The sequence below is a fragment of the Mizuhopecten yessoensis genome, unplaced genomic scaffold (assembly GCF_002113885.1).
Source record: "Mizuhopecten yessoensis strain PY_sf001 unplaced genomic scaffold, ASM211388v2 scaffold8131, whole genome shotgun sequence".
NCBI lineage: Eukaryota > Metazoa > Mollusca > Bivalvia > Pectinida > Pectinidae > Mizuhopecten > Mizuhopecten yessoensis.
This window is the reverse complement of record NW_018407394.1, coordinates 795,044-821,554: the sequence shown is the minus strand read 5'-3', so window position 1 is coordinate 821,554 and position 26,511 is coordinate 795,044. Positions and strand designations below refer to the sequence as shown.

The following is a 26,511-nucleotide window of genomic DNA, read 5'->3' as shown; positions in this document are numbered from 1 at the left end:
ACCTGTATCGTACAGGTAACCAGTGCAATACATATAGCACAGGTGTGATGTGCTCTCTCTTTCGAGTACGAGTAACCAATCGTGCTGCAGTGTTCTGGAACCTCTACGGACGACTAGTTAGTTCGTCAGGTATACCACAGAGCAAGGCGTTACCATAATCCAACCGAGAAGTAACAAGTGAATGCACCAAACTCGTGCATGTATCTGCAGTTATAAACTGCCGAATACAGCCGATGTTCCTGATGTGGTAGTAACAGGATTTGGCAAAAGCGTTTCCTTGTGCCACCATTTTCAGTGAACTATACAAATTTACCCCTAGGGTTTTAACAGCTGGGACAGTCTCAATAGTTCTGGCACCGACCTTCAGATGGAGAGCCATTGTTTGCTGACACTTTGTTGAAAAGACGATTAGTTCGATCTTTTCCTGATTAAGATTTAGCTATTGGCGTTCATCAAGGCTTCAGATTTTCTGTAATTGTATCCCAACTGTCCTGTGGTTTGATGACCATGTGAATTTGTGTGTCATCACAATAGCAATGATAACAAAGGCTATGGCGACGACAAATCTCTCCGATCGGAATGGAGTACAGGCAAAACTTTATTGGTCCTAACACCGACCCTTGAGGAACCGCGAAATCTAGTACTTTGTCATGTGAGGTGGTAGATCCGATGGCAACACATTGTCGTTGTTCACTCAGATAAGACTGTATCCAGTATAGTGCTGTATAAGTCACTCCATAAGAGTACTCCAGACGTTTATAACGTATGCAATGGTCGATGACGTAAACTGCAGCTGACAAATCCAGCATGGCATGCACCGCTCTGCAATTGTTATCCAATGCAGAAGCTATGCCATTGTGTACACGTAGGAGGGCTGTCTCAGTAGTGTCCCATGCAGTAGGCCGATTGCATGTTGTCATGGAGACTGTTTGCATGGATAACCTCTAAACGCCGGGACACAACGTTAACCTTCTCGTAGATCTTAGACAGAAAAGGCAGATTTGATACTGGGCGATAGTACTTCAACTTCTTCTTGTCCATTCTATGCTTCTTCAACATTTGTCTAACATGTGCATTCGTGAAACACAATGGATCCTTTGACTTAGCAAATAATTTGTTCAAGATTGAAGTAATCAAAGCAAGCAGTGCTTCAAGACATTGATTTAATAGGTCTGTAGGCAGTGGATCAAGCTCACAGGACTTCGATTGCGAGGTCATGATGATATTGCGCAACTCGTCCTGGGTTGTTGGTGAGATATTTTTTTCCAATGGTTCCCCATCAAATTAATTTAGTCATGACAGAGATATCATTGTCAGCAGTAGAGTTGACTCCAGTATACTCTTCCTGATCGAGCTGATTTTATTCAGAAAGTAATCACTGAACCTGTCAAACAAGTCTTTTTCAGAATTATAGCTTGGTAGAATAATTTCACCTTTCTGACCCATAAAGTTTTTGGTGGGTCTAAACATTGTTCCCTTTAAATCTGTTAGTGAACGGTTAATTTGGTCATTCTCCACCGTCTCTCTGCTATCTACGGTTCTGTTTTCCTACGCGGAGATTTTCATTATACCACGGGGTATTCGGACAACGAGCGACAGTTTAAGAACACTAAATTAGGAGGAAAAACTGACCTACAGTGACCAGCTGTTGTTGGCTTCATGACATGTAGACTCTCGTATAATACATATGATGTTGGAATCCGTGTTGAAGTATCGTAACGGTTCAATTTAGGTGAACCAGATTGCCTTTGAATGTGTTTAAGAAGGTGCGCGCACGTGCATTGTATGAATCGGGCAACAGTATATATTTTTTCATCGTCTAATTGAATCTGTGAAGATTTTTTAAGACTTCTGTTGCGTATTTCAAAAGTAAATGAATAAGTTATAGATTTATAAACATCCATGTGATAAGGAATTGGCGGCTTTGTTTCCAGAAAATGAGTGGCAGTCATTAAGAAATCATTTTTATATTATAGCTCTAATGGGCCACCGTAAATATCTACCGGCTTGTCGCCTCATTGAATCTATGTGAACAAAATACATATGGTATGAAAAAAATAAGGTTCAGTTTATCATAACAAAGAGTAGTGGATTTTATTTACATCTGATTTGCAGCTAAAGCATTCCAGTGCATAGATAATTTAAAACATATTCACTGGAGTTTAGAAATATGTTGACTTTCAACAAGGTGACAGACATCACGACAGGTTTAACATAATATCATGTAAAATGCGTTTGACTTTCCGCAACACCTATCACAGTCTCAGAAATGTTTGAGAACTGGTTTATTTATGTCTCTTCTCGGATCCTGTTGTGTTCTTTTTATTTAGTGTCAAGTTACTTTGTTTTATTGGATATGAAATACTTTTTACTCGCCTGCCTCGAAGTGTCTGTAATGCTATGCTGTGGTATCGTACGTCAGTAGTCTATCAACTATTTTGATGTACCACCTGTTATTTGACCAGCAGATACATTGAACGGTTGCGGAGCACTTGACTTACTTTTACTTTTAGTCCAAGTTATTTTAAGGTAATTACAAATGTGGGAGACATTTTCCCCCAGCATGGGAGTATGTAACCCGGGTATATATAAGATATATATGTATATGTTGTGTGTATATATATATATATTACAACGAGTGCTGTCGACTGTCTGTATACACGTGTGTTGTCCCGTTTGGTAAACAGTGTATGTGACATAGTCAGTTCGGAATGCATGTACACCTGTGTTCTTATGTTCTGTTTCAACATTCTGACTGAATTGTACTTACGACGTAGTCCTTGGACCTGCCCCTTGCATGAATAAAGCACCCTATACTCCCGCCACTATATTCCGGCTTCTGGGTAAATACTTACTGCCCAGTGGTCATTCTAACAATCCGAGTCGTAAGAGAAGGATCTGTGATCCAGATTGTATAGAGGCGTAAAGACACAATTTCCGCCAGTATTTATTAGCAAGCTATACTAGGAAATCATACCCGGTATGTATAACAGTATTAATGTAATAACTATCGTGTGGTTGTAACATTTAGTTATTTGAATTAAATTTATAGCGGGCTGTATTCAGAGGTTGTGTTGTATTTATTGTATGTTTATGTGAGGGTGAATGTATTTATTGTATTGTCCTGTATTGTAGGTTTCTCGGAGCTAGTAAACGAAAGATATTTGCATACACAGCTTGTCCGTGTTTTGGTGTTAAAACTGAGCAACCGGTGACATAAGCAAACTATATCAAAGTTTTACTTTTTATACAAACATAGTACTTATGAAACGTGTCTCAACGTTTCAAGACCGACTGGTCCCTTTGTCAAGCTATGAATGAGTGAGCGATTTGTATTATTTACCTGGACAGCGATGTGACCAAAGTGTATATACACACTGCATCAGATAGGTTACAGGTAGGGTGTAGCTCAAATTCAAGCAAGCTATTTGATTCATTGTGAAATATAATCAACTTCAATTACATAGACGAGGGGCGCCTTATCTCATTTCATTTCATTACATACATATCATGTTCATGTATTATGTAGTTGTGACCAGAGAATATATTTTGGCAAATTGCCTTTAAGCGAGTTTCTCATGCATTGTACTAGGGATCGCGAAACGCATGAAACCATTTTTTTGTAAGATGGCGTTTTAGTTGGTAAAGTAATGGAGCGAGTTTTATAGACTCGAAATGTTTCCTTTCACTGAATGCAGTTATTCACTCCTGGTCGACATCGACCCCTCAGGAGTACAGCTATATACGGCTGCACTATCTCCGGAACGTGTTTCTGTCAGTCATGCTCATTGTAAGAACGTTGTTTAGGTCAGTGTATAGGCTGCTGGACTTACACATATCCTTGATCATCTGTAATAATTTAATCTTGCTTGTAACAAGCATTTTCATTGGCTCAAAAATTTATGTTATCACCCCATAACGTAAAAAGATGACGTCGCCGTTTGTAACGTCGCTTTTGTTTGGCTGATACAGCAGCGCAATAGTTTCTAAAAAAAAGAGTCCATCAATAAAAGTGGATTTCCACAGGGATTGTGTATAGTAGATTAAATTATAAGGATTAACTTGAATATCTTTTTCATGTTATGGAGCTATAACACAAATAAAAACGGAGTGTACTCTCATCATAAACGGCTTCGCGGTTTATTTAGAGTACAGTCCGGTTTTTTGTGTTATAGCTCCATAACATGAAAAATATATTCAAGTTAATCCTTAAACAGTGCTTCATATAGGTTGTACAACTCAGCGTCTTGCTTCATAAAAAGAATTTAATGAAAATATATCTCTACTTAATTATCAAGTGCAAGCTCACTTTTGAAAAAAGACGGATTAAAGAAATCGATATGATATTTTATTCCGACATGATTGATTGGAAAACAGATTTTGTACATGAAAGATGATGTTTTCGTTGTCGTTTGTCATTTTGTCGAATGAACATACAAATTGGTATATCAATGGACAGAGTAAATGTATATTGCCACTTACAAGTCCGATCAATCAAAAGGAGCTTTAAAGTCTCCTAAATATACGGATATGAGTATAAAATATTCCCAATTACTGAGTAAAAGCAAATGATTTCTAGCCAGTTGAAACGGCGTTACATGTTACTTTTATTCTTACACTATTGTAGTAGAGTAGGTATGTTGCTTCCCTGTATGTTTATCTGAGTATTAAAATTATTCAATTATCAACTTAATTATACTTGTCGATATTGTCAATATTCAGATATCTGTTGTTTCCCTCCCAGCCATCGACATCACCACTTCCCCCAATGTCATGTAATCCTCAAGACAGTTGTAGATCTGGACAGACAAACGGACGTACAGCTGGTTGTTCACGGACTTCATAGAGACGTCAATATGGTAGTTTTCGTACATGAGGTCCATCAGTGAGTTAGCATCTTCCTATTAATAATAACATCAGAAAAGTAGATCATCCAACTATTCACTATCTTTTTGGATATGTTATGTCATCTATATTGATGTATATTATATTATATGTTATTTCATGTCTTTGTATTTAACTTATCTTTGTGATGCATGCGTTAGATCATGTGCAAATCTATTGAATATGTAGCTTATATGTAGCACGAATGAGCTATTATTAGTCAATGGTGACACACTACGTGCTTATTATGAAGCTTTCTTCTCACATTTGAAAGTATTTGTTATTGTTGTCTGATTGAAAGTTTACTTTGTTGAAATAAATGCTGTCAGTACATACTTACCAACGTGAAGAAAATGTTTTAAAAAAATGCTGTCAGGTAACATAGCAAATACCTAGGATAAAAAGATATATACTATTTGGAATAACATATAAATTGCCATACAAAAATATGTCCTTCTTTTAACCATTACATAAACAATTATTTATTATGATATATACTAAAAACATTTTAGAAATGAAAGTATGTAGGAATTCTTAAACCAAACATTTCAGTTTTCCTGACTACCTTGGAGGTCCCGAAGCCAGGGATTTCTGGGAGACGTATCAACCTCAGGAACGGCGGCTCCATGGAGGATGGGATCAGTAGCTTACTCGTCTTCCACAACGATATCAGATGGTCTGACGCCATATGTAAAAGTCTTGTGTTGTATTCTGATATTCTCTCCTACAAAATGAAGATCTTTCTTTAATCGAGCTGGTTATATTTTTTACTCTGCATCACGTCTCGAGGTACACTGAAGGGCAAACTAAATGAATTTAGCTACATGTAAGTTTGATTAAAATATAGCGCAAGACTCAAATAACTTCAAATGATAAACCAAGTTTGGATACACTTGTTCATTTCCTTGCGAACTGCAACAAAACATCATTGTTTTTATTGTTGTTTCTTGTTGGTTTTTGAGGGGAGGAAGGAGGGATCAGAAAATGTAATTATGCACTGTATATTTGATAACTCACTAGTCCTCCTTTAGATCTGATGTATTCTACAGCGGTGGGTAGGGAGTTGTAACAACTGTCGTCCCTAGTGCCTTGAATACAGAACTGTGACACAAGGTCGTCATTTGGAGATGAACTAGTGAGGGATCTCAGCGGGAAAGTAACCTTCTTATTCTTCCACACAAAGGCACATCCCCATGGCGCAAACATCCATTTGTGACAATTTCCTGAAACCAAAAATCTCGTGATACAAGTTTATTTAAGATAACTATGATTATCATCTTGACCAGATGTGCAAATTTGATATATGTTTCTACCGTAACACAGACTAGTGGACTTCTTGGCCCTCATACTGTCCAGGCGAGACACATCATGACATGAGGCACCTGTGGTATCAATAATCCTTCCAAGACATCTGGCTTTGATATGGTTTTCATATAAATTGTAATGTCGTCATTTCTGTTATTGGTGTATTGCGAGTTACGGTCTTGATTATGTACTCCGTGGTATATATGTTTAGAGTATCTGGGACAAGTACATGTATAATGTCGGTCGTTAACCTCCAGGCGCTTATAGTGTATATGATATGTGTGCACTGCCTCCTCTCTTTATGTTACTGAAGGTCAGACAATAGAGTCCATTAAATTTTTAATGACAAGTTTTTGAAATATAGTGATTTTGCGTTATATTTAAACATACGACATTTTCTGTATAACAAGTCATTAGGATATTAGGATATACATTTTTCAGCGGTATGCAAATAATCTAGGTGACTAAAATTGACAATGCTTTCCATATGAGAGGCCTAAAATACTTTTCAATAAAAATATAAAATAAACCGTTTCAAGCGTAAGTTTAGTCAACCTCTATTTCAGGTACTCGATAGTTTTTATCTGATTTTATCTCGATCCAGCGCATTAATAACCTTCGCTTTTGACGGTCGCCATTCAAACATGCACCGTGTCGGTAAAAATATAAACTTTATCTATTAAACAATAATTATAAAACAAATTATTTCACCTTATACTACATGCAATCACTTTTGTTCGCCAGGATGAGGGTTTTAATGTGGGGTGAAACCAACACCCACTTGGTCGGGCAAATGAACCCATACCGTTGCACGCCTGACCGGGGATCAAACCCCGGCCCGCCATAGTGAAACTCGAGTATGTTATCCACTGTGCCACCCGACCACACCACCACCCAAACCAACTATTTCTAATGCCAATCACATGTAAAATTATTCTATTCCATGACACATATTCTGACTCAACAAACATGCAATGGCGACACATGAAATTACAGGCTTTATCAAGTTGTAGTGGAAAGATCAGTATAAAAAATATTTCAAATACGTACAATACTACCGATAGTTAATCAATATAACGTTTAAAAAGTGTATTGATCATTGAATATGCGAACATTTTTAATAAATGGTGTCATTATTATTGATTTTCGTTAGGTTTCTATCTGTTAAACAGTACTAATTAAGCTCCTTCAAAGACTTATGGCAGCACTGTTATCAACGTTGCACACTGTATTGCCCAAGTATATAATATCACAGTTGATTACACTGTTATACATACAAATTGTAACACTCCGAAGTATTTTAAAACAGTTAAAGGGAAAACATAGTACCAAGGTTATTCAGTCAGTATTATTATTTAGTTCCGTATAACGTTTTGTTTTAAAATGTGTGCTTGGCGTTATGATTCAAAATGCATTTTCTTTTAAAATTAGCACAACAACTAGCAGGTTCATACCTGTGAAAAAGTCAGCTTCCATTTTGTGAAGACAAAGCGGAAGTTGTCCAGGAGCATGCGCCCCATCAATGACACTTATAACGTTGTGCTTCTGACAAAGCTGTACAATTTCTGTCATCGGAAGCAGCATACTGCACGAGCATGAGATATAATCTGAAAAAAACAAACAAGATTATTATTTATTTGTGTTTATTCTTGCCTTTGATCGATAGGTAACATTAGTAGGAAGGGGAGGTAATCATTTAAGAAAACGTTAATCAAAATGAAAAGTTAATACTGAAAAGACCGTGCACATGCTTTCATACAATACCAACGACGGCGATTCGGATGTTTGAATCATTGTTCAGCGCCTGTTCAAACAAGTTGACGACTTGAGCTGAATTGTCGATGGGAACGACAATGTTGAGCACCTTGGTCTTCACACCTGTACGTGAAAGAACACCTTCAATCAGTTTCACTCGTATTTAAGTCTAAACATATTTATTTTTCATTAATTACTTTGAACATCTTACAGTTACGCTTTGCAAACCACATTGGCTTTCAGGTAAAATACACAACACATGAAACAAACTGTATAGATTTACATTTACTCGACACTTTCTTCCATGCTGTTTAATAAAGATGCAAGGTGAGGAACGTTTTAGTCCAACATTAAATGACTGACATTAAAAAGCCTACACCGTTTAATAATAAACCAAAGACTGGTTTGACAAACGTAATATATGTTTCCTCATTAGTTTTGTTAACACACTATTAGAACATTTGTTTGCCAGTTATGTTTCGTAGAAAGAACACCACTACGTTTATTATATGCTAACCTCTATGATGATGCAAGAGCTGTGCGCATGCGTTATTCGTAGACGTAAATGACAGGTTGGTGACCAGAATTGTGTCTCCCGTATCAAAAGGAATCGACATCAAGATCGAGCTGATACCTACAACGCGTCAGAATAAAATGTAAATGTGGCCCATCTACAACTGAATGTTTTATCGAACTACAAGTGCATACAACCATAACAGTAGATCGACGTTCTGTAAGCAAATGTCACATCCTAACATTGCATTGTATCAATTTAGATTGTCAGTGGTTTGGGATGACCTGAAGCTAATGTTCGTACTCTCCCGTTGATGACGGATTTTGCAATATTTGTAGCCATGGTGTCATTCGGAACGGTTTGTAGTAAGTATAGAGCGACAGAGGACCATTCTTATTTTTACCATGCTGACATTCGGAACGGTTGGCTCATGATAAACATTGGCTTACTCCGCATGTTACCAAATATATATGGAAAACACTTTGATTATTATCATACATACATGTATCCTTATAACATATCTCCTTAAATTATTCGGATCATGTTAATTTTTAACGGTGTCAGCTGGAAAACTTTGATCGGAATTTATGCATCTATACATGTACTTGAGATGACTTTCGAAACGTTTTGAAAATTTGGTGGCATTTGATATACTTAAATCGTAAATAGGATTATATTTTAAGCACTTGAATTTTACCTGAAGTTACATTTGGAACAAGGACAACGTCATTTGGATCTGCGTTTAGAAACTCCGCAACCGAGTCCCTACCGTTTATCCATGCTGATAGTTTTTTTCTCATGAAAGAATTAGCAGGTTGTCTCTTCACCTCATCTTGGAATCTCCAAGAAAGAAAGAATGTGAAATTTTACAAAAATATTTTGTCTTAATGTTTAATCTTAACGTTAACATTACACTTGAATATAACACAATATGGGTGAAAAGGCTAAGAGAAAAAGAATCAGTCGCCCTCTTGAGGTGAGATAGGGGAATCTACACCCTCGGGGAAAGATTCTTAAGTTGCCGAACATTTGGCAAAGCCTCGAGTTTGGCAATTCAAAAATCTTCCGCCTCGGGTTGTGATTTCCCTATCTGACCCAAGGGTTTGAGAGATTATATTACAATTGTTACACACGAGACACTTGTCTTTATGTCTCATAACAATTTATATTTCACAACAAGATTTCCTACCTCCAAGCTAGTTGAGGTTACAAACTATATAACACAATGTAATTGTGATACATTGAAGTCTTGCTTCTCTTGATAGTAACATTATATAAAACGCAAAGACTGATACTTCACACTCAATCAAGAAATGATAAGATTTGTGACTTTTGTATGATCAAACATCTTTATAAAAGAAAACGTGTATGATTCACCTTAATATATACAGTACTCTGTTGTTAAGATCGCAAGTTATTACGTTGTATTAAAGAAATGAGCTAATCACAAGGAATTAAGATAATAAGAAAGTCGTTTTAATGTTTAACAAAACATAAAGTAATTAAAAATTATGAGTAAGTTTTTATATTAATAAACAACTTTTGTTGACCCGTATTGAAGCGTGCAGAGGGTCTTAATTTTGGAAAGAAACTAAGATACCCAGATAAAACCTACGTGGTCAGGCAGGTCATAAACCTCTTCACGCTCTATCGGAGTATCATACCCTTGCCGAGTTAGTTAAAGGCAAGAGCAATATCCGATAAGTCACTCAACCAGCCAATTTCAATTTCAAGCTATATTGAAGAAATCTAGACTAAAAGCCCCTTCAAGCTGAACAACAACAAAAATCATTTTCGTATTCATTCATATTCGGACAAAACTATTCACCGACCGTAATAACGTTAACAACCTGAATAAGAACTAGAGCAATGAAACAGGGCGTAACTATCCAGTAGCTTATCTTTCCTGAATTACATTGTTTACGTAAGTTATTCTCTTGGTTAGGATCGTTCGACTATGTTTATCCAAAGTATGTCACATTTTTTAATATCGGTTACTTTGATATCATTCGTCTTTACGCTTCCCGTGAGGTTTCGAGTCAGTCGATCGATAGATAGAGATATATATATATAGAGAGAGAGGGGGGGAGACGCCCAGCGAGATACTGACTTGAAGACAGATCGTTTTTCCGATCCATTGTACTCTAAGTAGAGACGAACTATTTTGTTTTCAAATATGATATGACATTGACTACGGATTGGGTAATCTTATATATTTTGTGAGCAATGCTACGATTACAACAGACCTTCATTCTGTTTTAATGTTCTTTTCTATTTATACACTGGCATGACATGATAATACATTATGCTTAATAGTTACAAAAGTTTCACCCACCTTTGTTCTGCTGCAATTACTGTTTTCGGGACAGCGCCTTTATACCCATGATTAATGAAGGTGTATCCCTCCTCCAGAACAAAATCTGTCTGTCGTAATTTTGTTCCAAATTCGGAGAATTGTTCCTGCAGACTGTCCATTCCTGCCTAAATGTACATGTATGTATTTCACAAGCTGCCTGGTTTACATATAACGAACAAGGTTTAATTTCGTTTGACGACAGGCGCAGACCTTGACAACCCCAGTCTGTTTGCTTTTGTAAAGAAGATCTATGAAGCAAGGCTACACCCGATGTACGTTATTTTGTGCAGAATTCAAATTAAATATGAGCTAATTCGACCGGAAACTTTAACACGTCGACATAATAAAACTTGAGGTTTTCCGAGATTACTTATTTAAAACGTCAAAGGCAATTTGCATTTTTAACGTCGCTATAACCTCATTGTACGCTTCAACAGTTTAAAGAGCAAAATAGATACTTGTTTAATGTTGCTGGTTATTGCAATATTTTCTTTTAAATATGTTAATATAGTGTTTACCCTATGTAAGCTGGTTTCTGCACTGCTAGGTGATACAACGTTTAACAAACCACAGGAATGTGATACATTAACACATAAAACCTTAAAAGCTCTGTTCAGGTAGATGGATGTAATGTTACATGTAAGGACAGTCAATTACCATAGCGTGCATTTCTATAATCAAAATGTGAAGTTATTCATTATTCATAGAGTGAACAAAATGAGTATCGATTCCATTCACAATCGCCTGCGGTTTACTGTTTGCTTACCACATCAATTACCTTATGTCAGTTAAAACGTCAAATAACCGTAAGACATTGTAATTGTTTTGGCTGTATGTTAACATTTTTATCCCCCGATTTCACCGAAACGGGGGCTATCACTGTCTGTCTGTCTGTCTGTCTGCCTGTCACGCTTCGTTTCCGTGCAATAACTACAACAAATGTTGACCGATTTACTTCAAACTTTATCAAAGTGTTAAATACCTTAAGGGCTNAACGTTATGGGCCCTTTATTAACGAAAAACGCCATTATCTGCAGTTTCTGCTTAATAACTCTAGCAAATATTAGCCAAATTCCTACAAACTTGATAACAATGTTTGTGTTCCTCTGTCTGTTCACCCATCTTGGGCACTCTTTGTTTTTCGTCTGATTGTTCAGATGTTTCAACCAAATTCCGTATGCACATCTGACTCATGCTAAGTTTGCCAACCGATGTGATTTGTGCATATTAATGGATACTCAATGAGGTATAGGCGTTTTTTTCCTTTTCTTCAAGTTTTAAGCTTTACATAATGTTTCAACAGCACGATACTCACATGTTTAAACCTAACCTCCATAATGTTAACCCACAATATGTCCTGCAAGCGGGGGATAAAGATTCCACGAATTTGCTTGTTTTAATTGAGCTTGATGCAACCTTGTAACTTTCATCGTTCCCTTGAAATACTAGTGAACGAATAATTTAGCACGATATGTAAATGTGTCACATAATAAAGGATTTGACAGGCGCTGTTACGCTTTTGGAAATCTTATTATGCAATGATATTAAATAAGATTTGTGTATATACAACACTAAAGTACAATGTTTCTCATCCTTTGTTATATCTTTTAATTTAATGTCTAATTAGAATGCTTTGGGAGGGTTGGTTATGTATTTCAATGCATACTCGTTGGTATATTTAAGGAATGACCCAGATATATTTTCGGTATATACCGTATAAACCAAAACAAAATCTTGAGCATTCTTTATAATTTAATTTTAAAAACGGTAGACAAAAACGTTGTAAATGCACAGTTAAAGCTTTATTTATTCTGTACGTAAACTAAACAATTGCGCTAAAACAAACCTGCGTTGTAATTTTGCATTCTGAAGTGTAAAAAGTAGTTCCGTCATCAGTTGTTTTTCCATTTAGGTATATACGATATATACCAAAACAAAATTATGGGGGAGATAGGCAAAATTAAATCATATGTAAATATAGCTTCAGTCAAGACCACGTGACTGGTCAAACGTCAGGAGACTGGACAGTACAGTCACGTGACAGTCAATCAGCGTCAGTAGCTTACTAGGCAATTCGTAGGAGAGTGTCGGACTGTTTATTGTTCTCAGTCAATTTCAGTATTGTACCATCGGAATATCAATTTTCATCATTTTTCTATCCGAGGATTGTGAAGAAAACTATGTCTTTCAAGTCGACAAGTGCAATTTTCTTTCCTCTAGAGGTTTTACTTTGTACGGCACTGGACACGACCAAACGTGCGTTTTTGTTTACATATGCTTTGTTGTAACGTGATGGTCAGTTACAATGACACTGCATTACGGTGAGTTTTTCTTTTCTAAGACGAATAACTAAATCAGAATTATTTTGAACTTGTTGTATTCAATATCTGTGTTCCGCACATCTGTTAAGACAATTCAAGGAAACCGCACGTGTGTGTGTTTACATTTGTAACAATGGCTAACAGACCGAATCGTGTGAACACAAGATCTCGGGCAGTCCCGTACGATCTCTTTAACCCATTAAACTGGACTGTTACGAAATTCAGAGAAGAACAGAGTACATGTAATAGGGGCATAATTACGGCAAACAACACTCCTAAACCAGTGTTAAAAACATTGTACGAGCTAAACAAAGATGTGGCGCCAAATGGCATGGGTTTCCTCGCAAGTGCCCCCGCAGCAGCAGCTGATCAAGACATTGCCTTAGCTGCTGCAGCTTATACGACCACCGAGGCGGAAATTAACGTTCCTCGAGACACTGCAAAGAATACTTCGACAAATCTTCAGAACAATCCTGTAAACTTTCAGAACACAGAAGGAACTACTTCGCGAATAGTTTCATCTGCCTTAGCAGCCCAACCGCGTAGGAACATAACGACAGATTATAGTCCCCCCCCCCCCCCCCCCCCCTACGAACGTTCTGCGCATGTCGGAAATGGACACAACAGCAAATACGGCCACGCCCACGTTAGGACAGCAACAGATGGGCCTCATACAACAGCAAATGACAATGATGCACCAACTGATATCCCATTTGACCCTAACACTGAATCTGTCTCCGAACACACATTAGCGTTGACTTACGCAAATCTACCTGCGGAGACCATGAGGCCCTCCAGACGGACAGGTTTTGCGCCACCAGTGCCGGACATTTGGATAAGAAACATGGGACCCAATGGAATGCCGGCGAATTTGATCCCACAAATGGACATCGTCTCACCAAGTTTGAGAAAAGCAATACTTGAAGGTAAAGACGTAAATAAGGCTTTGCTTTTAATTCCGGGGTTTAAATGTATGAAAGGACACACAATAGTCAAAGGCCAAAACGAGTTAAATCAGAAAAATCTTTCGGATCATTTGACACTTTCTCAATTCATCACCCCTTTCGGAAAATTCAAGCGCATTATGGGAGAAGCGTTTCCCAGCAGGAGAAGAGAACTAGATTTGTACGAGGGTATGTTGGTTGAAGCACACAACACGCATGGTAGAGTGTTCTATGACTATCATAAGTTGTTCTCTGCCAAATGTGCTGAACATTTGCCTTTGACTGGGTGCAAAGTAGATTGGGGCCTTCAAGACATGATAATTTACGTTCAGGTAACTGCAGGTCAGCGTCAAAAGACCAGTGAACTGTGCTCCAGCATGACGCATACGTCTTGGCTGTGTCCTTGATTCTTAGGCCAGAGCTCAGCCTCTTACAAGTGAAATGTTGCAGAGCAATATCGTGCACACATAGCCAAGTCAGCAACATCAGAGTCTTACATAAGGACAAGTTACATCACAGAGGGGTCAGCAAAGCACTAATCGAGAGCAAGATAAAATGTCGTAAACAACAGGGCAGCAACATTTAACTACTATCAGGCTATCAGGATCAGCTACAATTTAAAGCTTCAACCCCAACTAACGTGCATAGACTTAAATAGGAATTGAACCACCATGCCAAGTCTTGACTGAACCGTAATACATGGGTTATGCTTGGACTCAGGTGGAACCTCTGCTTATCGTCATGTACAGTAGTTAGCCCACATGTGATGTTCGATAGCATTACCGCTGAAGCTTTCTCTTATCCGTATAGCTATTAGCTGATATCATATTTGGTTATCCCCCTTACCATTTAACTGCTTATGCTCATATCCTCACATCTGTCCTGCAGCATGCATGCGAGGTTCGATAGCTATATTGCTGAAGTTGCTCTGATCTGTATAGGCTATTAGCTGACATCTCATGAAGTTACCTCCCTTGTCATTTACCATAACAGCTCAGAAATTAGTCAAAAACATAAGATCCGGTCTGGTGTCAGTTCTTTGCCAACTCTAACAATGTAAAAAATATCATAGAAATTCATACAAAAGTATTTTTGAAACTCTGAAGTAATAAGATCTATCCGTTCTGTAAAATACACCTTTTCGAGAAAGAAAGTCCTATTTGTAACTTTGTGATGAAATGACAAACATATTTTCATCTTTGAAAATAATATCACACGTCGACAGTTTCTCTTTATGAAGAAATAATGAACAATTGACTGTACAGTGTGACGATTACAGGACAGGACTGTACAGTGTGATGATTATAGGACAGGACTGTATAGTATGACGATAACATGACGGGACTGTACATGGTGACTATTATAGGACAGGACTGTACAGTGTGATGATAACAGGACGGGACTGTACAGTGTGATGATTATAGGACAGGACTGTACAGTGTGATGATTATAGGACAGGACTGTATAGTATGACGATAACATGACGGGACTGTACATGGTGACTATTATAGGACAGGACTGTACAGTGTGATGATAACAGGACGGGACTGTACAGTATGATGATTATAGGACAGGACTGTACAGTGTGATGATTATAGGACGAGACTGTACAGTGTGACGAATACGGTACGGGACTGTACAGTATGACGTTTACAGGACAGGACTGTTTATTGTGCCTTTTACATGACGGGGCTGTACATTGTGACGATAACGGGACAAGACTGTATAGTGTGACGATTCAAGGAGAGGCTGTACAGTATGACGGTTACAGGACGGAACTGTACAGTGTGACATTTACAGGACGGAACTGTTTATTGTGTCTTTTACATGACGGGTCTGTACATTGTGACGTTTACAGGACGGGACTGTACAGTGTGACGCTTACAGGACGGGACTTTACAGTGTGACGTTTACAGGACGGGACTGTTTATTGTGCCTTTTACATGACGGGGCTGTACATTGTGACGATAACGGGACAAGACTGTATAGTGTGACGATTCAAGGAGAGGCTGTACAGTATGACGGTTACAGGACGGGACTGTTATGTATATTAACTCTAAAGGAAAGTGTATAACGCTCGGATAGGTTAGAAAAAAATCCACCAGAAGCAGCCAGAATAGCAAGTAGGCAGTCTCTATATATGGAAACCGGTTGGGAGAAACTTGAGAATAGACTGAAGCAGTAGTGCTTTGAATGCGGATCTCTTTAAAGTTAATTTAGTCTCATCTTCAGATTGTCACTGTTCTTATCAAGAAGAAAACAACTATCACTATCTCTTTTATTGTAACCTATTTGATGAATGCCGTGCAACATTGTTCATAAAATTATCTAGATTGGTAGTTTTATTGATCTAGATGTCATATTGAGTGGTTCTGATATACTTAGTTAGAATGATAACGAAGCTATAAGATTGTTTGTACAAGAATATATAAAAAATACAAAACGTTTTGAATAATTATTTTAATGTTGAAACTATATGATGAAATCGGGTTTCTATTTAGCATTTATGAGAATAAGAGAGAGAGAGAGAGAGAGAGAGAGAGAGAGAGAGAGAGAGAGAGAGAGAGAGAGAGAGAGGCAATTATCTGAAGAAGTTTGATTTCATAAGCTGAATTTATTAAAGTGTTTATATTATATCTATACGTTTAACTGTTACTCTGATATACATATATAATACGTCATTTAGCAATAATGCGATGTGTTAAAAGTCAACATATTCCTATGCCAATGCTTGTATTATTACGCCATTACCTTGCCAATGCTTGTATTATTACGACATTACTTTGCCAATGCTTGTATTATTACGATATTACTTTGCCAATTTATTAAAACTGTAATTGTATATCATGTTAAAGTCACTGAAGTGAGTAATGGTATGTAAATACTATCTATTTCCATCTATGTATATTAATGTTACTTTCAAGTATAAATATTATTGTATATAGAATGCTGTCCATTGCATTATTAAGCAGTTATGTAATTACTAATGGAAAAGGACGTTTTTAAGTTGTAATAACCTGTGTCCAATTCCTTTTGAATTATTAAAATAAAATATGTTTAAACTATGCATGAACATACACATCCATGTTTCCTCCACGCGTTACAAAGGTGTAACGTTGAGTCATCTCGCTCACTGCTCCACGCTCACTCCACGTTTGCAGCAAACGTGTATAGCCGGTGGAGAGTGGATGGGATATTCTCCACGGTGGAGAGTGGACTTTTTGTATACCTCCCCTCCACGCTATAGAACGCCACCGCGAAACGTGGGGATCGTATGCCTCCACGCGGTGTAGTGTATGTAACATTACAGCCAAACCTATAGCACTAAGACCCAAAGGGAAATTATGTGTCATTCAGGCTGTGGAAAAAGAGGATATTCTAGCCTCTGAAATAGGTGGACACTCTAAGGTTGAGTCAGATTGTTTTGTGGAGTTAGGTGTTAAGTTAGAGGAGGAAAACTCAACTTCGGAGCAGGCTGTTGAGGCAAAAGTAGTGATTGAGAGTATTTTCTAAGGAACCATTTGATTTAGGAAAGGCTAATATAGTGAAACATAAGATAGAGTTGGAGGAAAGCAAACCATTTAAGCAATTTTACAGGATGATACCTCCTTGGATGTATGAAGAGGTGCGCCAACACGTTAAAGACAAGTTACAGGCAGGTGTAGGTCTATCTAACGAGGTTTAAGTGAGAAAGAAGGACGGATCTCTACGATTCTGTATTGAATATAGAACTATAAATGTACGTACGCGTAAAGACGCCTATATGTTGCCTCGTTTTGACGATGTTGTTGACACACTCAGTAGGTCAAAGAACTTTTCTAAACTCGACTTACCTTCAGGTTACTTTAAAGGCGAGATGGAGGAGGGGGATAAACCAAAGACAGCTTTCTCAGTTGAAAATCTTGGTTTTTATGAATGCAACCGTATTAGCTTTGGTTTAACCAATGCACCCGACACTTTCCAAAGACTTATGGAAAAGTGTATGGGGGAACTACATTTGCGAGAGTGTTTGGTGTGCATTGACGATATTCCCAGACTTTTCAGGAACACATCAAGAGGATAGAGTCTGTGTTTTCTCGATTAGAGCAACACGGTCTCAAGTTGAAACCAAACAAATGCGAGTTCTTTAAGACTTCTGTAACTTATCTGGGCCATGTCGTATCAGATAAGGGGATCGGAACAGATCCCGAGAAATTGAAAGCGGTTGTAGATTGGCCCAAAGCAACGCATGTTAAGGATACTAGACAGTTTCTTTGATTTGTTGGTTATTACATAAGGTGTATCAAGGATTATGCTAAGATTGTCGAGCCACTCAAAAGTTTATTGAGAGGGAATGGGTCATTGAAAACCAGTAACAAAACTAAGACTAAAAAGATAAATCATGCACTGTGGGTGTGGGGTGACCAACAGCCTTTGATACTGTGAAGGAGAAATTGTTGAGTCCACCAATTCTGGGCTATGCCGACAACTCCTTCTTAGTGCACACATATGCTAGTGGCTCTGGTCTTGGTGCAGTGTTGTACCAGGAACAGCAAGGTCACAAACGGGTCATTGCATATACAAGCCTTTGTCTGAAACCAAGCGAGAGTTTTTGGCTCTGAAGTGGGCTGTTACTGATAAGTTCCACGACTATTTGCATTGAACCAGTTTCAAGGTCTTAACTGACAATAACCCACTTACTTAAGCGCTAACCAAGGCAAAGCTCGATGCTACAAGTCATCGGTGGTAGCCGTTCTAGCAGGTTATGATTTTACAATAACCTACAGAACTTGAAGGAAAATGCAAATGTGGATGGATTGTTCCGTCAGCCTCAGTTGTTTACCGATATGGTTGGGGCAGTCTGTCAGTCAGTAATGGCTGATTGTGTCACCACTGATCCAATTACTCCTACGGCCGAGGAGGGAGCTGTATATGGTGGTGAGCTGGCTAACACGAATTTGAAGGCTGATTAGTCGGATGATTCAGTACTGGCTAGAGTTGTAGACATCTGCAGTGGTGATTTTTGTGCAAGGGGAGATATGGGTGAGTCGCCGAAGGTGCGGAGGTACCTTCGGGAGCGAAAGCGTCTTTCCCCTGAGCATGGTGTTTTGTACAGAACCGCAACTGTAGATTGTGAGAAGGTGAGACAACTTGTGTTGTCAGAAGCGTATAAGTTTCAAGCATTGAGGGGTGTGTACGATGATGTTGGACATCAGGGGAAGGGAAAGACCATTTTATTGACCTGGTATGGAGGGGGATATTAATAGGAAAATAGAACAATGTGGTAGATGTATCAGGAGAAAGACTCCTGGGAAACCATTGGCAGAGATGGTTCCCATTGTGATCACAAGGCCCATGGAGTTGGTTTGCATCGACTTTCTTAGCCTAGGAAGGTCGAAGGGGGGGGGGGGGGGGGGGGGGGGGGCGAGAATGTGTTGGTTATTACTGACCACTTCACTCGATATGATCAGGCAATTTCCTGTCAAAACCAAACTATTTAAACAACAGCTAAAGCCTTGTTTGAACAGTTTATTGTCCACTGCAGCTTTCCGTAGCTCCATAGCTCCATAGTAACAAAGGTCGGAATTTCGAGATCAATGTCATTACGGAACTATGTAGGATTGCTGAGGTAAAGAAAATCCGGACAACTCTATATTATCCAATGGGCAACGGGTCAGCTGAGCGTTTCAACCAGATTCTTTTGAAAATGCTAGCTACTCTAGAAGATGACCAGAAGCTAGACTGGAAATCTTACATTTCTCCGCTGGTCCAAAAATATAACGCTACTAGGAGCGATGCTACCAGTTTTTCACCCCATTACGCCATGTTTGGGTGGCACACCCGATTGTCAGTAGATGCCTTTTTACATAGGTACTAACAAACCAGACCTGGGGGAGCTGATCCGGTATCATATGTTAGCAAGTTAAAAACTAGGCTCCAGTATGCGTACCGTATGGCTGCAGACGAGGCTAACAAAAATGCTGCTCGTAATAATACTCACTATGATGCCAAAGTGCGAGAGTAAAAACTTGAGGAAGGAGACAGAATACTGGTTAGAAAGGTTGGAATTCAGGGGAAGCTCAAACTGGCAAACCGATGGGAACATGACCCATACGTTGTCACCGAGATACCTGACATTGAGGTACCAGTCTACAAGGTCAAACCAGAAGGTGGAAAGGGATTCCAGCGTACCCTCCATCGTAACATGTTGTTACCATTCAATGTGATCCCTAGTGAGGAGATCGTCGTCCCACTGACTCGCAAGAGACAATGTAGGACTATATTCGATCAATCACAGGATGAAACACATGAGCAGTCAAGTTACGATACGGACTCCGAGGTGGAGAGGTATGTAATAGCTCAAAGGAGGAATCTTTCTGAGTTGTTTCCCTTGTCTAGTCCGTTCCATACAAGTGAGATGAGTCCTATATGACATATAGCCAGGTCACCTGAACCACCTGAACCTGTTTCGGCAGATAGTTCAGGGAATGAAGAGCTGGTGTCTTGACGGAGATCACACCGGAACCGGAAACCAGCGGACAGGTTCGGTCTGTGGGTGTGCTCCGTATATGCTGTTTGTGGCAGTCGTGAAGTTTGGGTGTATTGATAAACATGTTAGACTATTTTCACTTGGATTTTTCCTAAGGAACCTTGATTATTATGTAATTCACTCATTGTAATATAAATTGAGAATTAGGTGGATAAAAATCGTTTCACAACGTTTTGCAAAATAGTCCATACTATCAGGAATGTCCATGGAGCACAGGCAGTCATTCGGAGACCGATAACAGATTATTTTCACGAATTTGTAATTAAATGCCATCATGATTGATTGATCGTATTACAGATTTGTATTCAGATAATTACTTTGCAGGTTTTATTTGACTTATGTAGCTGTGACAAGGTGAAAGATTTTCAGTCCAAGTTATTTTAAAGTAATTACAAATGTGGGAGACATTTTCCCCAAAATATATATGTATATGGTGTGTGTATATATATATATTTACATTAGGTGTGGCAAAGCCCTTCTATATTACTACTAACGTACTGCCGATAGCAGCTTCATCTTATGAGACTATAACTGAAGTTCGTCTTTGCACCTCCGAGCGACTTAACAGTATCACTACCGAACTTATCGGTGTCTTCTGCTTTGATCCCGAACACCAGCTGCCTGTCTCAAGTGTCTGTGTGATCAACAAACAATTGTATGCCTGGATTTTTCACAAATTCAACCTTCTCCGGTTGCCCGATCATACTGTCCAGGCGAGACACATCATGACATGAGGCACCTGTGGTATCAATAATCCTTCCAAGACATCTGGCTTTGATCTGGTTTTCATATGAATTGTAATGTCGTCATTTCTGTTATTGGTGTATTGCGAGTTACGGTCTTGATTATGTACTCCGTGGTATATATGTTTAGAGTATCTGGGACAAGTACATGTATAATGTCGGTCGTTAACCTCCAGGCGCTTATAGTGTATATGATATGTATGCACTGCCTCCTCTCTTTATGTTACTGAAGGTCAGACAATAGAGTCCATTATATTTTTTAATGACAAGTTTTTGAAATATAGTGATTTTGCGTTATATTTAAACATACGACATTTTCTGTAAAACAAGTCATTAGGGTATTAGGATATACATTTTTCAGCGGTATGTAAATAATCTAGGTGACTAAAATTGACAACGCTTTCCATATGAGAGGCCTAAAATACTTTTCAATAAAAATATAAAATAAACCGTTTCAAGCGTAAGTTTAGTCAACCTCTATTTCAGGTACTCGATAGTTTTTATCTGATTTTATCTCGATCCAGCGCATTGATAACCTTCGTTTTTGACGGTCGCCATTCAAACATGCACGGTGTCGGTAAAAATATAAACTTTATCTATTATACAACAATTATGAAACAAGTTATTTCACCTTATACTACATGCAATCACTTTTGTTCGCCAGGATGAGGGTTTTAATGTGGGGTGAAACCAACACCCACTTGGTCGGGCAAATGAACCCATAACGTTGCACGTCTGATCGGGGATCAAACCCCGGCCCGCCATAGTGAAACTCGAGTATGTTATCCACTGTGCCACCCGACCACACCACCACCCATACCAACTAGTTCTAATGCCAATCACATGTAAAATTATTCTATTCCATGACACATATTCTGACTCAACAGACAAGCAATGGCGACACAGGAAACTACAGGCTTTATCAAGTTGTAGTGGAAAGATCAGTATCAAAAATATTTCAAATACGTACAATACTACCGATAGTTAATCGATATATCGATTAAAAAATGTATTGATCATTGAATATGCGAACATTTTTAATAAATGGTGTTATTATTATTGATTTTCGTTAGGTTTCTATCTGTTAAACAGTACTAATTAAGCTCCTTCGAAGACTTGTGGCAGCACTGTTATCAACGTTGCACACTGTATTGCCCAAGTATATATATCACAGTTGATTGCAATGTTATACATACAAATTGTAACATTCCGAAGTATTTTAAAACAGTTTTAGGGAAAACATAGTACCAAGGTTATTCAGTCCGTATTATTATTTAGTTCCGTATAACGTTTTGTTTTAAAATGTGTGCTTGGCGTTATGATTCAAAATGCATTTTCTTTTAAAATTAGCACAACAACTAGCAGGTTCATACCTGTGAAAAAGTCAGCTTCCATTTTGTGAAGACAAAGCGGAAGTTGTCCAGGAGCATGCGCCACATCAATGACGCTTATAACGTTGTGCTTCTGACAAAGCTGTACAATTTCTGTTATCGGAAGCAGCATACTGCACGAGCATGAGATATAATCTGAAAAAAACAAACAAGATTATTATTTATTTGTGTTTATTCTTGCCTTTGATCGATAGGTAACATTAGTAGGAAGGGGAGGTAATCATTTAAGAAAACGTTAATCAAAATGAAAAGTTAATACTGAAAAGACCGTACCAACGACGGCGATTCGGATGTTCGAATCATTGTTCAGCGCCTGTTCAAACAAGTTGACGACTTGAGCTGAATTGTCGATGGGAACGACAATGTTGAGCACCTTGGTCTTCACACCTGTACGTGAAAGAACACCTTCAATCAGTTTCACTCGTATTTAAGTCTAAACATATTTATTTTTCATTAATTACTTTGAACATCTTACAGTTACGCTTTGCAAACCACATTGGCTTTCAGGTAAAATACACAACACATGAAACAAACTGTATAGATTTACATTTACTCGACACTTTCTTCCATGCTGTTGAACAAAGATGCAAGGTGAGGAACGTTTTAGTCTAACATTAAATGACTGACATTAAAAAGCCTACACCGTTTAATAATAAACCAAAGACTGGTTTGACAAACGTAATATATGTTTCCTCATTAGTTTTGTTAACACACTATTAGAACATTTGTTTGCCAGTTATGTTTCGTAGAAAGAACACCACTACGTTTATTATATGCTAACCTCTATGATGATGCAAGAGCTGTGCGCATGCGTTATTCGTAGACGTAAATGACAGGTTGGTGACCAGAATTGTGTCTCCCGTATCAAAAGGAATTGACATCAAGATAGAGCTGATACCTACAAAACGTCTGAAGAAAATGTAAATGTGGTCCATCTACAACTGAATATTTTTATTCAGCTACAAGTGCATACAACCATAATAGTCGATCGACGTTCTGTAAGCAACTGTCACATCCTTACATTGCATTGTATTAATTTATATTGTCAGTGGTTTGGGATGACCTGTAGCTAATGTTCGTACTCTCCCGTTGATGACGGTTTTTGCAATATTTGCAGCCATGGTAACATTCGGAACGGTTTGTAGTAAGTATAGAGCGACATAGGACCATTCTTATTTTTTACCATGCTGACATTCGGAACGGTTGGCTCATGATAAACATTGGATTGCTCTGCATGTTACCAAATATATATGGAAAACACTTTGATTATAACCATACATACATGTATCCTTATAGCATATCTCCTTAAATTATTCGAATCATGTTAATTGTTAAAAGTGTCAGCTGGAAATTTTGATCGGAATTTATGCATCTTTACATGTACTTGTGATGACTTTCGAAAAGTTTTGAAAATTTGGTGGCATTTGATATACTTGAATCGTAAATAGGATTATATTTTCAGCACTTGAATTTTACCTGAAGTTACATTTGGAACCAGGACAACGTCATTTGGATCTGCGTTTAGAAATTCCGCAACGGAGTCCCTACCGTTTATCCATGCTGATAAATTTTTTCTCCTGAAAGAATTAGCAGGTTGTCTCTTCACCTCATCTTGGAATCTGCAAGAAAGAAAGAATGTGAAATTTTACAAAAATGTTTTGTCTTAATGTTTAATCTTAACGTTAACATTACATTTGAATATACTACAATATGGGTGAATAGGCTAAGAGAAAAAGAATCAGTCGCCCCCTTGAGGTGAGATAGGGGAATATAAACCCTCGGGGAAAGATTCTTATGTTGCCGAACATTTGGCAAAGCCTCGAGTTTGGCAAGTTAAAAATCTTCCGCCTCGGGTTGTGATTTCCCTATCTGACCCAAGGGTTTGAGAGATTATATTACAATTGTTACACACGAGATACTTGCTTTTATGTCTCATAACAATTTATATTTCACAACAAGATTTCCTACCTCCAAGCTAGTTAAGGTTACAAACTATATAACACTATGTAATTGTGATATATTGAAGTCTTGCTTCTCTTGATAGTAACATTATATAAAACGCGAAGATTGAAACTTCACACTCAATCAAGAAATGATAACAATTGTGAATTTTGTATGATCAAACATCTTTATAAAAGAAAACTTGTAAGATTCACCTTGATATTTACAGTACTCTGTTTTTAAGATCGCAAGTAATTATGTTGTATTAAAAAAATGAGCTAATCACAAGGAATTAAGATAATAAGAAAGTCGTTTTAATGTTTAACAAAACATATAGTAATTAAAAATTATGAGTAAGTTTTTATATTAATAAACAACTTTTGTTGACCCGTATTGAAGCGTGCAGAGAGTCTTAATTTGGGAAAGAAACTAAGATACCCAAATAAAACCTACGTGGTCAGGCAGGTCATAAACCTCTTCAGGCTCTATCGGAGTATCAGACCCTTGCCGATTTAGTTAAAGGCAAGTGCAATATCCGATAAGTCACTCAATCACCCAATTTCAATTTCAAGCTATATTGAAGAAATCCAGACTAAAAGCCCCTTCAAGCTGAACAACAACAAAAATCATTTTCGTATTCATTCATATTCGGACAAAACTATTCACCGACCGTAATAACGTTCACACCCCGAGTAAGAACTAGAGCAATGAAACAGGGCTTAACTATCCAGTAGCTTATCTTTCCTGAATTACATTGTTTACGTAAGTTATGCTCTTGGTTAGGATCGTTCGACTATGTTTATCCAAAGTATGTCACATTTACGTTACATTATAAGTTATGCATATTTCAATATCGGTTACTTTGATATCATTCGTCTTTACGCTTCCCGTGAGGTTTCGAGTCAGCCGATCGATAGATAGAGAGATATATAGAGAGAGAGAGGGGGAGGGGGGAGACGCTCAGCGAGATACTGACTTGAAGACAGAGGAGATAAGATACATATTCCAGGTGTTGCAATGACCTTGTTCGATTTCCGTTTTTCCGATCCATTGTCCTCTAAGTAGATGACGAACTATTTTGTTTTCAAATATGATATGACATTGACTACGGATTGGGTTATCTTATATATTTTGGGAGCAATGCTAGGATTACAACAGACCTTCATTCTGTTTTAATGTTCTTTTCTATTTATACACTGACATGACATGATAATACATAATTCTACTTTCCTTAAAAACTCATCCAACTTAACAGTCTGTGTTGATAACGCATCACTTTCCTTATGCTTAATATTTACAAAAGTTTCACCCACCTTTGTTCTGCTGCAATTACTGTTTTCGGGACAGCGCCTTTATACCCATGATTAATGAAGGTGTATCCCTCCTCCAGAACAAAATCTGTCTGTCGTAATTTTGTTCCAAATTCGGAGAATTGTTCCTGCAGACTGTCCATTCCTGCCTAAATGTACATGTATGTATTTCACAAGCTGCCTGGTTAACATATAACGAACAAGGTTTAATTTCGTTTGACGACAGGCGCAGACCTTGACAACCCCAGTCTGTTTGCTTTTGTAAAGAAGATCTATGAAGCAAGACTACACCCGATGTACGTTATTTTGTGCAGAATTCAAATTAAATATGAGCTAATTCGACCGGAAACTTTAACACGTCGACATAATAAAACTTGAAGTTTTCCGAGATTACTTATTTAAAACGTCAAAGGCAATTTGCATTATTAACGTCGCTATAACCTCATTGTACGCTTCAACAGTTTAAAGAGCAAAATAGATACTTGTTTAATGTTGCTGGTTATTGAAATATTTTCTTT

General features: G+C 37.9%; 1 protein-coding gene across 3 annotated transcripts; it reads right to left on the bottom strand.

Annotated features, from left to right (window-relative positions):
• Window positions 1–4,335: 4,335 nt before the first annotated feature.
• On the bottom strand, window positions 4,336–26,511 carry LOC110455099 (hercynylcysteine sulfoxide lyase-like). Of its 3 annotated transcripts, XM_021505042.1 has the most exons (14): window positions 25,997–26,511; window positions 24,219–24,361; window positions 23,524–23,640; window positions 23,016–23,129; window positions 22,725–22,877; window positions 10,794–10,939; window positions 9,156–9,298; window positions 8,462–8,578; window positions 7,954–8,067; window positions 7,644–7,796; window positions 5,902–6,107; window positions 5,450–5,608; window positions 5,225–5,276; window positions 4,809–4,901 (listed from the first exon to the last, which is right to left on the bottom strand). In XM_021505042.1, exons 5-14 carry the CDS (start codon window positions 22,788–22,790, stop codon window positions 4,891–4,893), a joined length of 1,167 nt encoding a protein of 388 aa, XP_021360717.1. In that variant the 5' UTR covers window positions 22,791–22,877; window positions 23,016–23,129; window positions 23,524–23,640; window positions 24,219–24,361; window positions 25,997–26,511; the 3' UTR covers window positions 4,809–4,890. The 3 variants fall into 3 exon arrangements, with proteins under 3 accessions (XP_021360715.1, XP_021360716.1, XP_021360717.1); XM_021505040.1 differs by lacking the exon at window positions 5,225–5,276 and having other exon boundaries at window positions 4,336–4,901; window positions 25,997–26,482; XM_021505041.1 differs by lacking the exons at window positions 5,225–5,276; window positions 23,016–23,129; window positions 23,524–23,640 and having other exon boundaries at window positions 4,336–4,901; window positions 25,997–26,482.